This window comes from Rhineura floridana, chromosome 4 (assembly GCF_030035675.1).
Source record: "Rhineura floridana isolate rRhiFlo1 chromosome 4, rRhiFlo1.hap2, whole genome shotgun sequence".
NCBI classification, from domain to species: Eukaryota; Metazoa; Chordata; class Lepidosauria; order Squamata; family Rhineuridae; genus Rhineura; species Rhineura floridana.
In genome coordinates this window covers 86,046,609-86,065,368 of record NC_084483.1, presented here as the reverse complement: position 1 = coordinate 86,065,368, position 18,760 = coordinate 86,046,609, and the positions used below count along the sequence as shown (strand labels likewise).

Here is an 18,760-nt window from a genome sequence, read left to right as displayed (position 1 = left end):
GGATCATTATTTTACTAGCTTTATTCTTGTATTTATGTGCATTTCATGCTGCTATTCTAAAAGAGAATTGTGTTCATCTTCAAAAATAATGGAAAAACATACGTTTTCTTATAAGTAGAACTGACCTTCATCATAAGGCATTGGCAAGCATTCCAGGACACCTGGAGTCCACCAGAAAGTATAGCTTTAAGTATGGAATAAAAACAATTGTTTTAAAAAACTAGTCAGTTATATCCCCCAAAATCTCCCATTCCCTCAATTGCTGCCACCCTTTCTCCCTTATGCTTGGAATTGCCTCTTATAATACCGGCATGGTGCCTCCTCTTACTTCCTTCAATTCCCTTCTCAAAACTCACTTTTCCATGCAGACTTTATGAAACTCTCTAGTCCCCATGCCTTGCTGTAACTAAGCCCAAGCATGTTTAGCTGAAACAATGCATTCTTTCCCTGTTTTCCTCTGTTTAAACTTCCCTCCATTGTTTCCGTGTATCAAATTTTAGACTGTAAACCTTTCAGGAGAAGGATCTGTCTTTTTCTACTCTGTAAGCTCCATGTACATTGATGTAGGCTAGAATGCACATTGATGGAACTAAAGAAATACTAAATAAGAATACTAGAGCAGCCCCGCTAAATCAGACCAAAGGCCAGTCTAGTCCAGGATCCTGTTTCCCACAGTGACCAACCAGACGCCTGGACAACAGGACATGAGGACAATAGCCTTTTCCTGCTGTTGTTCCCTAGTAACTGGAATTCATAAGTATGCTACCTCTGATATTGGAGGAAATACATAGCCACAATGACTAGTAACAATTAATTGGCTTATCCTCCATTAATTTATCTAAACCAGCTGTCAAAGTTGGTGGACATCACCCTATCTTGGAGTAGCTAGTGCTATAGTATAACTACGTTCTATGTGAAGAAGTATTTTTTTTTTAATCTGTCCATCCTTTTCTGCTCTACAATACCCTTTTGGAGGTATGACAACCAGAACAATGCACAATATTCCAAATGCAGTTGCACCATAGATTTGCATTAAGATACTGGCAGTTTCATTTTTGAACTCTTTCCCAATGATCCCCAACACTGAATTCACCTTTTTCACAGCTGCCACCGCATATGAGGTGGGATTTTCATTGCACTATCCACCGTGACCCCAGTATCTCTAGTCAGTTACCATTAACTCAGATCCCCCATCAGTATATCTGTAAAAGTTAGGAGTTTTTGCATCACTTTGTACTGTACACTGACCTGAATTGCCACACCTGAATTGCCATTTTATTGCCCATTTACAGATTTTGCTTTTGGAGGACTTTGCAATCCTTCTTTGTTTTTACAACCCTGAATAATTTGTGCCATCACCAAATCCACTCACTTTGCTACTCACCACTAACTCCAAATAATTTATGAACATTGGGGTTATAAGTCACTATATTTGTCCAATTTAAACATTTCTAACCGCAATCCCTTCTTTAGGCACAGAATGCAGCATCACCATTTACTGATAGCTATGTATACTTTTGGAGCTCTTTCTGCCATAACCAGCAATGGAAATGCTATTCACGCACACAGAAATATGGATTGTGGTCCCTGTGTCTACAGCTCGACATATAATGAAACTGGCTTCGACATCCTGCTGTTTGTTTGACCAAAGAATAATTTGATCCGGTAAGCTAAGTGTGAAAAGATTTTAAAAATTCCTTGTCTAGGAGAGTTTATAGTCTCAATCATGTAACTGTGTCTTTATGAAGAATTTTCTGGAGTCTGTAAGGCCAGCATAGCTATATTGTTCTGCACAATCAATATCTATTGGTCTCAAAGGCCCTTATACAGTTGCAGCTATAACATCAAGGCCTAACAATTTAACAGCAGTTTAAAAAGATGAAAAGTTCAAAGAGAATAGCCACACACTTTGTAATGTAATTCAGTGCCTTGAACCCTGATCAACTCAGTATGACTGAAATTTTAGCAGACAGAGATTCTGCTCTATGTTTAAATTTTGTTTTCCATTAAAAAAGCAAAAACACAGTAGTAGGATCTTTTTAATTAAAAAATATGGATCTCATGGGCAAAACACAACCAAAGAGGGACATGGATTATTCCTTACCAGTAGCCTATAAGTAAGTTTCATTTGTTGCAGAATACAATAGTAATTTTTAGTTTATGTTGACAATAAAGGGAACACATGCTATCAAATATTGAAAATTAAAATCTAACTTTTAACTGTATTTTTGGAGTCATATGGAACAAGATTTAACTCCTCTCTGAAAGCACAGAACAACAATGAAGACAGCAATTTTTTTGGAACACAAGTAAGTATGATGACTCATCTCAACAAGAAATATAATTTTAAGTCCCTTTAGCACCCTTTAGCACTATAGGCCATATCCTATAGTGATGAGATGTGGAACAGAAGAACACTACACATTCATTTTTCAACTGTACTATCAACTGCTAGTTAAAAAAACTATTCCAGTTTGCATCTATTGGAATTGCTTTTTAATATGTTTCTAAACATTTTCTTTTTTAAAAAAGGATGTTTTTAAATCTTTCAAAAAATGTTTGTAAAGATGTTTTAATATATTTTAAAGTCTGCTTTAAAGTGTTTTTAGTGCTTTTGTTTGCCACCCTGGGCTCCTACTGGGAGGAATCATAGAATAGTAGAGTTGGAAGGGGCTTATAAGGCCATCAAGTCCAACCCCTTGCTCAATGCAGGAATCCAAATCAAAGCATTCCCGACAGATGCTGGCTGTCCAGCTGCCTCTTGAGTGCTTCTTGAATGTGCACTACCTCTCTAGATCCAATGTCGTCCTGCTCTAACAGTTAGGAAGGTTTTGCTGATGTTCCGTCAAAATCTGGCTTCCTGCAACTTGAGCCCATTATTCTGTGTCCTGCACTCTGGGACGATTGAGAAGAGATCCCGGCCCTCCTCTGTGTGGCAATCTTTCATGTACTTGAAGAGTGCTATCATATCTCCCCTCAGCCTTCTCTTCTCAAGGCTAAACTGCCCAGTTCTTTCAGTCTCTCCTCATAGGGCTTTGTTTCCAGTCCCCTGATCATCCTCGTTGCCCTCCTCTGAACCTGTTCCAGTTTGTCTGCATCCTTCTTGAATTGTGGAGACCAGAACTGGATGCAGTGCTCAAGATGAGGCCTAACCAGTGCTGAATAGAGGGGAACTAATACTTCACGTGATTTGGAAACTACATTTCTGTTAATGCAGCCTAAAATAGCATTTGTCTTTTTTTGCAGCCACATCGCACTGTTGGCTCATATTCAGCTTGTGATCAACGACAATTCCAAGATCCTTCTCACATGTCGTATTGCTGAGCCAAGTATCCCCCATCTTATAACTGTGCATTTGGTTTCTTTTTCCTAGGTGTAGAACTTTGCATTTATCCCTGTTGAACTTCATTCTGTTGTTTTCAGCCCAATGCTCCAGCCTATCAAGGTCCCTTTGAATTTTCTTTCTGTCTTCCATGGTATTAGCTGTGCCCCCCAATTTTGTATCATCTGCAAATTTGAAAAGCATGCCCTGTACCTCCTCATCCAAGTTGTTAATAAAAATGTTGAAGAGCACTGGGCCCAGGACCTAGCCCTGTGGTACCCCACTTGTTACTTCTGCCTAGTTTGAGAAGGAACTATTGATAAGCACTCTTTGAGTATGATTCTGTAGCCAACTGTGGACCCACCTGATAGTTGTTCCATCCAGCCCACATTTAGCTAGCTTGCTAATCAGAATATCATGGGACACTTTTTCAAAAGCTTTGCTGAAGTTGAGATATATTACATCCGCAGCATTCCCACAGTCGGCAAGGGAGATTACCCAATCAAAAAATGAGATAAGATTAGTTTGGCAGGATTTGTTCTTCATAAATCCATGTTGGCTCCTAGTAATCACTGCATTGTTTTCAAGGTGCTTGAGGGAAGGGTGGGATATATATCAAATAATAAATAAGTAAGTAAGTAAGTAAGTAAGTAGTTTCAGAAATGTGAAAACCTTAAGTGGACATAATGGGTTATTTCCTATGGTACCCTTCCATTAATGGAAAAAGCCCTCCAACTGAAAAAGATTATTCGATCTTGTAGATGCCTCCACTGATGGAAGGCAGGTGGAGAAAGTGATGGATATCTAGAAGCAGTAGATTCCATCTCAGTTACTAATGCTGTGGTTAGATCCTGACAAGACTGGGACTGCCTTTACATGGGACTGGCTTTAAAGACACTTTGGAAGCTTTAGCTGGTACAGAATGCAACCATCCAGATCCTTGTGGGTGCTAAGCATTTATTTATTTATTTATTATTTGATTTATATCCCGCCCTTCCTCCCAGTAAGAGCCCAAGGCACTAAAAACACTTTAAAACATCATAAAAACAGACTTTAAAATATATTAAAACTAAACATCTTTAAAAGCATTTTTAAAAAAACCTTAAAACATCTTTTTTAAAAAAGGTTTAAAAACATTAAAAAAAAAAAAAAAGGTTTAAAAACATATTAACAAGGAATTCCAACACAGATGCAGACTGGGATAAGGTCTCAACTTAAAAGGCTTGTTGAAAGAGGAAGGTCTTCAGTAGGCACCGGAAATATAACAGAGATGGCGTTCACAGCGTAATATACAAATTCTATATTGGCTCCATTGGTTACCTATTTGTTTTTGGCCCAATTGAAACTGCTGTATTGATCTTTAATGCCCTCATGTTTTGGGACCAGGTTACTTGAAGGACTGCCTGCACTGGTATGAAATGACCTGGGCCTTAAGCTAGGCCACAGAAACTTTTCTTGCAGCTACTCCATCAAGGTCAATTTTATTGGCAAGTAATAAGAGATAGGGCCCATTCAGTGCTGGCCCCATACTTGTGGAACTTCCTCTCAAAGTAGGTACAGTTGATTTTTTAAAATGTAAACTATTCTGTTTTAAATTATAATACATTTTATTAGTCTGGATCAGAAATTGTTTTATGCTGATGGTGATCTATTGTTATTATTATTAGTATTCATATATAGTTTCTTCTTTTTGGACCTTTGATATTTTTATTTAATTTAATGCTTTTTCTTTGTTTTCTTTTTTATTCCTTCCACTGTTAAATCTGCAAATAAAAAATAATTTTAAAAAGAAATAAATTGTTTTATGCTGTTTAGTTTAAAATATTACAATAATAGATTTTTAAATGGTTTTACTGATTATACCACCTTGGAAAAAATTGTTTTTAAAGGCAGCATAAAAATTCTTAAAATAAAATTAATAAAAAGTAACGACTGTTACAAAACTTCTAAAATATTCAGCCATTTTGTAAGCAAACAATGGTACAACTAGGAAATACCTTCTCCTTGTCTGGGTAAGAGTCATTGTGTCCTTCTGATGCAAGTAAAAATCAGTAGAAAGTTCACAAAGATGAGGTTTCCCTTCTTCAGGCTGAAATACTCCCAGAAACAGATTGATCGAATCCTGTCTGTCAGCATCTAGAAGGAAGTTACAATTTAGAGCTATAAACACATATACACATACAAAGCAGGGAGGGGAGAAGAGGAGATCGAATGGAATTGCAAGAATGGATAGAACTACACATTAGGAGAAACATGGATCTGCAGCTGAAATGTCTATTATACCTGCCACCAACAGTCAATTAGGTGTAATGGAAGCAGGGAAAGACAGCACCACAGCCTCAGGATGGGTGGTGGTGGTGAAGGTTCACTACAATTTACAATGGGAGAAGAGTGATATGGGAACATTTGTTGCAGTAATAGCATATTTCCTCCAACACATAGTTCCATAGTACCATTAATAACCGAGTGTCCCACAGGAATGGGGAGTCTGTGGCTTCCATATGGTCCTGGACCCCAACTCCCATCAGTTCCAGCCCTCATGGCCAAAGTCAAGGATATTGGGATTTGTAGCCCCAAAACATCTGGAAGGATAATTGCCCCCCATCTAAGCAGAACTGCTTCCATTTCCCCTTTGCTTCTTTCTCTTTCTTATTGCAATCTCATTTCAGTCAGACTTCTTTCCCTCATCTTCAGGAAGCTGAACTCTTCCTTGCATGCTCTTGTCTCACTGATTATTTGCTTTTTCAATCCTTGCTACAGTCATTAATGATCCAGACACAGTCCAGAAACAGGCACTTTGTTGTAAAATGGCGAGATTGCAAAGAGTAAGCTCAAGAATGTACAAGAATATACTCACAATATAAGAGCATCAAGACTATTATAATTAAGCTTGCTAAGTCTTGAAATTAATCTCAAATGAAAGTCTTGAAATTAATCTCCAGTGACATGATACCTCAACACTTAAAATTAAAGACACCACTAAATTAAACATATCACTGTATATGTCTCACAAAATTTTTCTTAAGTTGTACACCTGCAGTTAGTTTCCTTGTAAAAAAGACTATACAAAATAGTCCCACATAGCATAAATTCTTTCTCCCACATAGCAATCAACTAGGAGGGTATGCATCACCATTAGCATGAGTACAAACAGGTGCGATTTGAAGGATGCAATATGAAAGGAATCGTTAATGCCATTTTAAAATGTCTATGACTTACTGTCATATAATTTATGCAAACCAAAGATTTATACAAAGCACAAATTATACAAATGTATGGTAAATTAGATTTTACTGAGAAACAATTCTGGACCCTCTTCTATCAGTTATTAAATAGTTAAATTATCAAAAGCAGTAGTTATCCATAAATAATGTTTTCTTCAGTGCAACAAAAACCTTGATTTATTGCAACTCTTTCTCCACAATAGGGGTGGCTAACATGTGGTTCTCTACAACTCCCATCATCCCTGACTATTGGCCATGCTGGCTGAAGCTGACAGGAGTTGCATCTTAACAACATCTGGGGCCCACAGGTTAGCCTATGAAGAAGGAGAAGGGTGTCCACCTGAGGAAGAAGGACCCATTCCTTGGGGGACAAGCAGATATCCTCTTGTGTCAAGGATACTTCTCTGGGGGGGAGGGATCCTGGTAGTGGATGATTTGATCATTAGGAACATATATAGTGGGGTATGTGATGGGAGTGCAGACTGCAGGGCATGAAGGTTACGGATGTCGCCCGTTAGCTAGATAGCTTGGTAAACAGTGCCGTGGAGGAGTCAGTGGTCGTGGTGCATGTTGGCACCAACATAACATGGGAAAATGCAGTCATGAGGGCCTGGAAGCAAAATTTAGGTTGCTAGGTAGGATGCTGAAAACCAGAACCTCCAAGATAGTTTTTTCTGAAATGGTACCAGTTCCACATGCAGGGCCAGCTAGACAAGTGCAGCTTTGTAGTCTCAATGCATGGATGAGACAATAGTGTTGGTAGGAAGGGTTTTGATTTGTTAGGCACTGGGAAACATTTTGGGACAAGCCGGACCAGTACAAAAGGGACGGACTCCACTTGAACAGGGAAGGAAACAGGCTGCTGGTGCTTAAAAAAAGGTGACAAAGCAACTTTTAAACTGATTGATAGGGACAAGCTGACAGGAGATGAGGAGGGTCCAGTTCAGAACAAATCTCCCCCCTGGGATAAAGACAACAAAATGATGAAATTTTAAACTAGCCACTGAGAGTACAGGGACACAAGAAAGCAATGCGGAGAGGGAAAAGTACCACAGGCCAAACAAACTAAACGTGCCAAAGACAATTGAAGAGAGACACTGTATACAAGTGTTTATACGCTAATGCTAGAAGCCTCCGAGCCAAGATGGGAGAACTGGAATGCTTTGTCTTAGAGACCAGCATTGATATAATGAGCATAATAGAAACATGGTGGAATGGAGAATACCACTGGGACATGGTTATCCCTGGATATAAACTATATTGGAAGGACAGAGAAGAATGTATTGGTGGCAGTGTTGCTCTATATGTGAAAGAGGGCAGTGAATCCAGAAAGCTAGAAGCTCCCAAAGAAGCAGACTCCTCCACAGAATAATTGTGAGTGGTGATACCGAGCCCCAAGAGTAATTTAGTACTGGGGACGCTCTATAATCTCCCTAACCAAAATGCTGAGGGAGATCTTGAGATGAAAACTGAAATTGAGGAAAAATCCAAAATGGGAAATGCTGTAGTAATAGGTGACTTCAACTACCTTGACTTAGACTAGCTATATATGAGTTCCAGTTATGATAAAGTGATAAAATTTCTAGATACCCTAAATGACTGGGCCCTAGTACAGTTGGTCACAGAACTGACCAGAGGGAAAGCAACCCTGGACTTAATCTTAAGTAGCCCCCAGAACCTGATGCGAGATTTAAGTGTTGTTGAACTGATTCGGAGCAGTAACCATAGTGCTATTAAACACACGTGTAAATGGCCAATTTCCAAGAAAATCACACATGGTCACATTTGACTTCAAAAGAGGAAACTTCTGCAAAATGAGGGGATTGGTAAAAAGAAAGTTGAAAGGAAAAGTCCAAAGGGACAAATTACTACCAAAATGCTTGGGAATTGTTTAAAAACACAATATAAGAAGCTTAACTAGAGCGTAAACCACAGATCAGAAAAGGCTATTAGAGACAAGAAGCTTCCTTCAAATAAAAATAAAGCCTTGTCTGAATGAAGAGAATAAAAAAGAACACAATGTTTTGAGGAGGACATTGCTAAAAACTTAAAAACCAACAATAAAAAATTATTTAAACATATTCAAAGCAGAAGACCATCTAGGAACGTGGTTGGATCCTTGGATGACAAGTCAAAGGTGTGCTAAAGCAGGATAAGGAGACTGCAGAGAAGTTCCTTACATCTTCACAATGGAGGATATAGGGCAGATCCCTGTGCCTAAGCTAAGTTTTGCAGGAAGGGAGCCTGAAGAACTGAGGCACATAGTGGTGCCGAGGGATGAAGTCCTAGGCTTAATAGACAAAATCAAAACTGACAAATTGCTGAGTCAGGATGGCACCCACCCAAGAGTTCTAAAAGAAATCAAATATGAGATTGCTGCTATTCTAAAAAAATATGTAACTTGTCCCTCAGATCTGCCTCCTTACCGGAGGACCAGAAAGTGGCCAATGTAACACCAATCTCCCTCTTTCATAACACTAGAACTCGTGGACATCCAATGAAGCTGAATGTTACAAGATTCAGGGCAGACGAAGGAAGGACTTATTTACACAGCGCATAGCTAAACTATGGAATCTGTGCCCACAAGAGGCAGTGATGGCCACCAACTTGGATGGAAGAAAAGTCTATCAATGGCTACTAGCCACGATGGCTATGCTCTGCCTCCAAAGGCGAAGGCAGTATGCTTCCAAATACCAGTAGCTGAAAACCATTGGAGGGGAGAGTGCTCTTTGTATTCAGGTGCTGTGTGCGGGTTTCCCATGGGCAATTGGTTGGCCATTGTGAGAACAGGATGCTGGACTAGATGGGCCATTGGCCTGATGCAGCAGGCCGTTCTTATGTTCTTAGCCACCCCTGCTCTTTATCTCTTTTATATAGTCTTTTCTAAAATGGTATGTTTCCCTACTATACTATCTTGTATGTCCAACTATTCATTGTTGATGTGTGTTGTGTCTGCCCATCAACTACGTACCCAATTCAGACTAGTTTAATGGTATATTTAAATATAAGGTATGCTTTTTTTCCACAGTAAAATCTCACAGACTACTGGCGATAAGCTACATACATTACTTTTCATTGCTTAAGGACTAATTTTAGGGCAATTATTGAGAATCAAATATCCTGGTGCTGAAAGTGATAGCTCAAGTTTAAATGTCAGCAAAGGTTAATGTTAAGCTCAGTGCACACATAATGCTACATCACTGTTAATACATAAAAGGGAAGGGATGTAGTAATAGGTGTGAGAGAAAGGTAGAGTGAAGGGGAATACAAGCCCAGCGGGTGCTCCTAATTTCTTAACTATGATAGTAGGAAAGATGGGAATAGGATGGCATGTTTGTCTTCCCTTCAAACAATGGCCAGTAAAGAAGCAAGATGATGGATGTACCGCATTGAACTATCATTGAACTATGAAAAACAAACAACAAAACAAACACTTCTGGAAATGGGTAGCAAATTGGGGATGACCATTTCAGAAGTCACAGTTTGACCCCTCAAAATGTTTTCTTTTTCTTTTTTTGAGGGCAGTGGAGCTTATGCTGCTGAAGTTGCCACTACCTTTTAAAAGTATACAAATATTCAAAAAGAAGAAAAAATTAAGGTGGTAAGGATCCCACACACACTGCAACTGAAAATCCCTCTCTCTTTTCTTCCCCTTCATCATTTCATCCCAGTCCTTTTGTTTCGTGAGCTTGCCTCAGAATGCTACTCCATATTCAGGCCTATAAAACATAATCTATAAAATTAACATAGAGTAAAAACTGTAGATTTATCAAAATAAACAGAGTTTTAGAATGCAACTGGAAAATAAATAAGAGCAAAGCAACAGGGAAGTAATACAGTGGGGCTGCCTTAATAATTAATGTTGTCTGCTAAATGTGAAAATAAATAATTGAAGTAATTATTATGAACAGACTACTATAACAAAGCTGCTCCTTAAAAATGTTAGTTTTAATAAAACTAAACAGTGCAAGATGAAGCATTGATGAAAAATATTAACTGTTTTCCCTTGAGCCATGCTGAAAGTGTGCACTGCAATTAGGAAAATCCTGCACAGTTTTTTTTAATAATTGTTGTACCTACGTGTGCTCTAGCACATTTTTTGTATGCTGTTTGTGGAAAGACACATAACCAGGAGGCCAAAGTAATTGAGTTAGCCTAAACACTTCAGTACCCTCACACCGTAAAAAACCTAAAGGATCAGATTTAGTACAACTAGGGCTGTAGTGTACCATGATTAACTGGATGGAGTAATCAGATTACTTTCCTATATATCAGTTAAAGGAAAGTTGACTGTCCAGTTCTGTTTCTGGATAAATAGACTGTTTTAGATTCCATAAATCTGTAACAAGAAATGTGGCAACATTAATATTGAAGTCTGCAGTATATCATTGCCCTTCCTATACTTCTCACATATACGTCTTCATTGAATGATTGTTCCAATAAAATGAAAGGAAACCAGTGGTTTATAATGCCTGTCAGAAAGGCTGTTCTTTCGTTAGTTTACCTTCTGCTGCCTGTTTGAAAAGGCATTGGAAGGACACGCTTTTACATTAGAAACTACAAAAGAAATAACAGCATGTCTGGTTTTAAACATTGTAACTACAATGCAATAGTTTTGAGTTTGCTTGACATGGTTGCTGACATTTTGCAGTGTACAAGTGTTATTTTGGGAGCCAGAAAACTTTGCAAACTTCGAGTTTTAAGTAGAAATGGGCACATTTCCTCAACACTACCCCAGTTATTTCTTGGCTTGGTATTTGAAAGCTTTCTCAGAAAATCAGGCTGTTATTAGAGTGGTCACTTATGCATTGCCAAAAAGAAGATGAAAGAAAACACAAATTTGCATAATATCTACAAATGCTAATCTATATGTATAGATGCCATAGAAATAGTTTCTATGGGCAACACCTATCTTACGTTACTCAAGACTGTTGATTTCAATGGATCTACTCCGAGTATGACTTGGTTGGAATATCACCCTATAATTGATACAGATTACCAGACATGTCACCATAGTGGGAAGACTGTGCTCAGTAGACCTGTGTACCTGTTCACTTTGCTGTCCAGATTCTAACTGTTGATGGCCAATTTCAATTTATTTATTTATTTATTAATTCAATTTATATACCGCCCCATAGCCGAAGCTCTCTGGGCGGTTTACAACAGGTAAATTTCAAGGTCTCTGCTTTCCCTTCTTAGGTTTCTTTGATCTTTAAACTGGACTTGGGAATAGGTAACAGAGCAATCCAAGCCATGGTAAGCCAGCGGGGGGGGGGGGTCGGTGGAGGAGGCGCTGGTGGGAAGCTCTGCTGCATCCGCTTGCCTTTTGGGAGCTGCCGGGCCAGCTGAATGCCAGATGATTCAGGAGACCAGGAGGTAAAAGCCAGCTCCCACAAATACTCCTACTGGGGAGTAAGCACTCCCCATTGACCACCATTGTAATTATTTACCTATGTTGACTTATTTTGCCGGCAAACATTTTGGCCGGATTGGACTTGAGTGTGGCGCTCCAAAGGGGAGTTGGATATAGCGGAAGTCCTCTCCCTTTGGCTCCACCTCTGCCACACACACCCCAGGAATGCCCCATTTTCAGACCTTCTGCCAGTTTCCACCAGCTCTCCGTCCACTGGGCTGGGATTTTCTGGTGGATCCCCAGCTGAGCTGGCAAGATCCCCGTGGCACCACAGCTCAGCCAGGACTAGGGGCTTTTGCCGGCAGACAGTCAACTCCCCCCAGCCTGGCACAAATACAAGTTGGATTGCACCTTAAGTCTTCAAATAAGAAATGTCATCTAAAGTAAGCTCAGCTCTCCATACACACACACCCTTATTTCTCAAAATGACACATGCTTGGCTCCAACTCCACTGCTGATTTCCTCTTTATCCCTTCCCCTATGATTTGGGTAGGCAGAGGGTTGGGCTTTTTAAATCACTTTGTAAGTTGATTCAATTACATTTTTGGTGCCTTTTTAAAAAACCCTTCTTTTTTTTTAACTTAACATAAGAAGAGCCTGTTTGATCAGGCCAATGGCCCATCCAGTCCAGTATCCTGTTCTCACTGTGGTCAACCAGTTGACCATGGGAAACCCACAAGCAGGACCTGAGTGCATACAGCACTCTCCCCTCCTGCAGTTTGCAGCAATTGGTATTTGAAAGCATGCTGCTTCCACCTATGGAGGCAGAGCATAGCCATCATGGCTAGTTGCCTAATAGCTTTTTGCTTCACTAATTTGTCTAATCCTCTTTTAAAGATGTCCAAATTAGTGGCCATCATTGCCTCCTGTGGGCGCGAAATCCAAAGGTTATCTATGTGGTATGTGAAGAAGTACTTTCTCTTGTCTGTCCTGAATCATGCAACATTCAGCTTCACTGGATGTCCACGAGTTCTAGTGTTATGAAAGAGGGAAAAAACTTTTTTCTACTCACTTTCTCCATCCCATGCATAATTTTATACACTTTTATCCTGTCATCACTTCCTTGCCATTTCTCTAAACTAAACTGCTCCAAATGCTGCAACCTTTCCTCATAAGGGAGTCGCTCCATCCCCTTGATCATCTTGGTTACACTTTTCTGAACCTTTTCCAATTATAGAACATTCTTTTTGAGGTGAGGCAACCAGAACTGTACACAGTATTCCAAATGCAGCCACACCATAGATTTATATAACGGCATTATGATATTGGCAGTTTTCCTAATGATCCTTGGCATAGAAGAGACTTTTGGTCTTACCATGAAAACGGTCTTCTCTGTGCATGTCAAAGATGATATCAGGTAGGTGGGTAGGTAGCTCCACCTAGCAGTTGAAGGCAGAAGAGCACTGTTGATTTTTTGCAGGAACTTACTGTTCTGTGTAGCTCCCAGCTCAGTTCTTGATGACAAGCTAACTAATATTGAGAGCAGTGACAGGGAGCATGACATAAAATGTAAAACAACAGCACTCATACACTCTCTGCAATAGGCCTACTGGGTATACATAGTTGTAGTGCAGCCCTCCTAGGGAGTGGTCTTAAATATCATCTTTGACATGCACAGAGAAGACCGTTTTCACAGTAAGACCAAAAGTCTCTTCTCCTGTGCATGGAAAGATGATATCAGGTGGGACATACCAAAGCTGACCCATGTAGGGTGGGAAAATTGCTGGGCTGAGTTTATTGGTAGTTGGAGAGGGCATGCTATAGTACTATCCTCCCAAAGGCTGCTTCTGCGGATGCATATGTGTTGATCTTGATCGTAATGTTTAATAAACATACTGGGAGTGGCCCATGTGGCTGCTCTATATATCTCTGTCAGTGAAGCATTTCTGGAGAATGCTGCCATTGTGGCTGCTGCCCTAGTGGAATGAGCCACTATCCTGGCTTACTGTGCAAGTTGCAGCGAAGCATATGCCAAGGTAATACATGCTTTGATCCACCTAGCTAGGGTGGAGGTTGAAACCTTGTTACCCAGTGAAGCTGGATGAAAAAAAACAAATAAACTATCTGTCTTATGAAAAGGCTTAGTCTTGGAGATATATACTTTTAAGGCTCTTATCATGTCTAGTGAGTGCCACGCCTTCTCAGTGGGGTGAATAGGGTTAGGGCAGAAGAAAGGGAGCACTGACTCTTGCTGACAGTGAAAAGTATATAGAACCTTAGGACAAAAGGAAGGGACAGTGTGAAGTACTACCCTATCCTTATGAAAAATACAGAAATTCTTATCTACAGATATGGCATTCAGCTTAGACACACAATGGGCCAAAGTAATGGCCACAAGGAACAGAACTTTAAAGGATAGCAAACGGAGAGGAACTTAAATCAAGGGCTCAAAGGGAGGTTTCTGTAAGGCCATTAAGACTTTGTGCAGGTCCCAGGTTGGGAAAAGATGAATAGCAGGTGGCGCCGATAACGTTGCCCCTCGAAGAAAACACCTCAGTAATGGGTGAGAACCCAATGGTCTTTTGGGGCATTTAGATAGGATTGATGACAAAGTCGAAGCCTGACGTCTCAAAGTGTTTGGTCTGAGTCCCATTGCCAAGCCCTGCTGTACGAATGAGAGGGTATCTTTAATACCTGCTTTACTTGGATCTACACCTTGTTTCTGTGACCAAGACAGAAAGGCTTTCCACATGGCCTTGTATATCCTGACAGTAGAAGGGCGTCTGGAGGCCAATATTGTCTGTACAACTTGCATTGGAATGCCTTTCTTCAAGAGACGTTGCCGTTCAACTTCCATACATGAAGAGCCAGCCATCTGGGATCCGGATGGAGAAATTGTTCCTGTAACAACAGATCGTCCCTGGGAGGAATCTGCCACAAGGAATCTACTGATAGGTTTATGAGTTCCGGAAACCAAGGTCTCTGTGGCCACCAAGGGGCCACTAGCAGAACCGTTGCCTGTTCAGCTTGGACTTTCTGGAATACTTTGGGAAGGATCAGAAGAGGCGGAAAGGCATTTAAATGACCTGAAGGTCATTGGGCCGTGAGAGCATCTATTCCCTCTGCCTCTGGTGTCTCGTACCTGGCGAAGAACCTTTTTACTTGGTGGTTGTGACTGGTGGCGAAAAGGTCTACTTTGATCTTGCCGAAGCGTGCCAGTATCGCCTGAAAGGCTAGAGGATGTAGCATCCACTCCCCTTGATGTACCTTCTCCCGACTCAACCAGTCTGCTTGACTGTTGTCCTCCCCTCTGAGGTATTCCACCATGAGAGATTCCAGATGCTGTTCCGCCCACTGGAAGAAGAGTAAAGCTTCTCTCTGGAGAAGGGGGGAGCGCATACCCCCGACTGTTCACATGAGATTTGGCAGACACGTTGTCTGTCCTGACCAGTACCACCCACAGTCGTATGGAGCGTGTAAACTGCATCAATGACAGGCGGATTGTCCGAAGTTCCAGTAAACTGATTGGAAGACTGGACTCCTCCGGTAACCATGTTCCTTGCACCATCTGACCATTGCAGATGGCGCCCTAGCCTGATAGGCTGGCATCCGACGTGATCACTATACGTGGGGGGCTGTGGAATGGTACTCCCTTGAGTAGGTTGTGTTGGCATGCCCACCACATCAAGGACTGATGTACCGCAGGAGACAGTAATACTTTCTGATACTGCCTGGCTGCTATCTCGCTCTGGAATGGCAATAACGCCCACTGCAGGGGGTGAGAGTGATGACATGTCCAAGGAGTCGTTGGGAAAGCTGCTACCATCAACCTCAGCACTGAGGCCAGCTGCATGAGGTCTGCTGATGTGGAGGTCAAGAGATGTGATACTGCAACACGTATTTTGTTGATTCTGTCTTGTGCCAGCCATATCGTCCCATGTTGTGTGTCTATGGTGGCCTCCAGATGTACAATGTGACGGGAAGGAACTAAATGGCTCTTGGTTTGGTTGATTAGGAAGCCATGATCCTTCCATCAGGCTAAGGTGATGTGTATGTCCTCCCAGGCCTGGCTTAGTGATGGGGACTGAATGAGGAAGTCGTCTGGAGAAGGAAAAATGTGGACTCCTTGTGCCCTGAGGTGGGCCACTAGGGCAACCACGATTTTCATGAAAGCCCTGGGGGCAGGCGACAGGCTGAAGTGCATGGCCCTGTATTGAAAGTGGTCATCTCCGACTGTGAACCTGAGATATTGTCTGTGTGTGTGTGGGGGGCGGGAAGATGGGAACATGTAGGTAGGCTTCCTTCAAGTCAATTGAGGAGAGGAAGTCCCCTGTTCTCAGTGCCTCCTTGATTGAGAGCAAGTACTGCCCTGAACGAATCATCTTTTTTTGCGACAGTAAAGAAAACTGAGTAATTTCCTAAATGTCTCTCCCCTGTTGGGACAGGTTCTATTGCAGATACTTGGAACAGATGGGAAATTACTTGGAGGGTTCTTGCTCTCGTCTTGAGACGCCGAGAGAGGAGATGGGACAAATCTTGCCAGAGGGGGTGATGTAAATTCCAGCCTCAAGTTGTTTTTGAGGGTGTGCAATACCCACTGGTCCAATGACATGTCCCTCCAACGCTGGGCAAAGCGTTAGAGGCGTCCTCCCACTGGAGGAATGCTGGCATCAGAATTGATGTTTGTTCACATGTGTCTGGGCTCCAAACCCCGGTCTATTGGGAACGTGTGGTTGGCCCTTTGTCTGCGACGTTGTCTATACCAGAAGGGGTGACTGCTGCGTGTGTCTCTAGTTCGTCCCAATGCTCTAGAGTTCCAAAAGGACTGGGACTGTGGATATGGGTGGAAGGCTCTTCGAAACAACCTTCTATCCTCTCTCTTCTTAGAGGATGGCATAGACTTCTTCTTGTCCTTAGATTCCAAGACCTCGTCACCAAATAACTTACCACCCACACAGGGTTCCGAGGCCAGGTTAGAGTGAGCTGTGGCATCTGCTTCCCAGTGACGCAGCCATAGGGTCCTACGGGTGAAGACACCTGCTGCTAACGACCGTGCTGTAAATTGCATGGTGTCCATGGATGCATCTGCCATGAAGGTCACTGCCCAAAAAACATTTAGCAAAGACCTGCGTGTTCTGGCAGGGTCCTGTTGTGGGCCGTCCAGAAGGTCTTCTAGACATAAAAGAGAAGCTCGTGAGAAGACAGAGGATGCTGCTGCTGCTCTGATGGAAAGCTCACTGGCCTCATGTACCCTTCTGAGGCCTTGGTCCAGTTTGCATTCTGTCGTGTCCTTAAGGTGAGCATCTGAGTCTTTAGGATTTAAGGACGGATTGAGGAGATTAACTATGGGTGTGTCTACTAATGGGACTTTCAGCTGGTCCATAATCTGCTGATCCAATGTATAGAATTTGTTAGCAGTTGACACCAACTTCTTGAACTGTAAAGGGACATCAAACTCGGATTTTATCACTTTAGGCAGGGAGTTTGAGCACCCTGGATTTTTAGGTTTTGGTTCTGGGCATACTGTCAAGATCCTGGATGCTGACAGAGCTGGAGGGTTGTCAGGGGTGTGTAAGCTGAGGGCCTCCATTGCCTTGCACAAGAGGGGGAGGAAATGGGACTGTTGGAAGATTCTGTTGGTTGAAATTTCCTGATTCTGACTTCCCACTCCAGTCCTCTTCATCTAAAACAACCAGGTCATTGTCTGGGTCGACAGGAGCCTCCTCTGTAGGTTGAACGTGTCTACCTTGAGTAGTAGCGTAAGGATCATGTGAGTTGTGTGATGCAGAAGGTCACGGGTTTGGTGATGGGATGGCAGAGGAAGAACCCCATGCATCCTGCGTGCTCATAGGGGGGTGCTGCATAGTGCCCGAGAGATCCCTGGCCAAATCCACTAAAAGGGAAGCTCTGAGTTGATATTTCAGCTGCTGAAGCATGTGATCCGATAACTGTAGTGGAAGAGGCAGATTGTGTGCACAACAGGGATGAAAGGCCCCTCCTTGCCAATGGTGTGCAGGGGGAGAAGAGGGAGGGGGCTGGCATCCTTCCCTATCTGTAGCCTGTGTCTGTAAAGCCCATGAAATCCTCAGGTGAAGATCTGGTGGAAAAAACTGAATCCAAGCCAGGATAGGCTTGTATGCCTTCTTCCTCAGTGACTCTTGGTGTCTTCTAGACCTGAAGTGCTGTGCGAGTCCCTCCCCTCATCTACATTATGATCACCAGAGGCCCGCCTGGTCTGTCTGGTCTGTCTGCAAGCCAATGGTGGTACACCATCTAAAGCCATCCTGCCCGCTACATTCAATGCCTCAGCCACCTCCAGCCTGTCGGAAGAGGGGTGGGCCATGGCCGTCTCCGTCTGGGCGCTCGGCCCGAATGAAGGCCCTGAGGCCTATCTGGGTAATGGCATTGGTGTTGGTCCTGGCCCAGGCAGGAGTGGTTTGGGCAGGAGCGGCTTGGGCCTCTTCTCCGGCCTATCGGATTTGTGGGTTGCTTTCCCCATGGGACAACCATGAGGCGGGTCTTACGGAGGCTGGACACCGTAGACGTCTATGTTCCCGTTGATGCTGGTGCATTTTGTTGCAGCTGAAAGAGTAATGCCACGCTGCTGGTTTAGGAGGGTGGAGGGGGACTCCTGTGGCTTGCGGCCTGGGTGCTGCCGGTCCGGGGCTTGTGGATGCGGGCTGCTGCTCTGAGATGGGAAGGGGGCGTAGATGACTTCAAAATGCTGCTGCTAGAGCCCCATCTCCGCGGGCAATAAAGACCCTGTGGGGGGGGTGAACGGCTAAAAGCAGTGGTAGCGAGCCCAATTGGGTGGAGGGGAGAGGTGCTGGGTCCTCCCATAGGGCGTCCCTTAAGGATCTC

The 18,760-nt window shown here is 42.5% G+C and overlaps 1 protein-coding gene across 4 annotated transcripts in view; it reads right to left on the bottom strand.

The window, feature by feature from the left end:
• FIG4 (FIG4 phosphoinositide 5-phosphatase) overlaps positions 1-18,760 on the bottom strand; it is a 159,685-nt gene that overhangs the window by 38,798 nt on the left and 102,127 nt on the right. For all 4 annotated transcript variants that reach the window (XM_061623590.1, XM_061623592.1, XM_061623591.1 and 1 more), the window contains 2 exons: positions 5,320-5,458; positions 126-184 (listed from right to left, as the gene is read on the bottom strand). In XM_061623590.1, the coding sequence (XP_061479574.1) occupies positions 126-184; positions 5,320-5,458 (198 nt within the window). The remainder of the gene's footprint in view (positions 1-125; positions 185-5,319; positions 5,459-18,760) is intronic.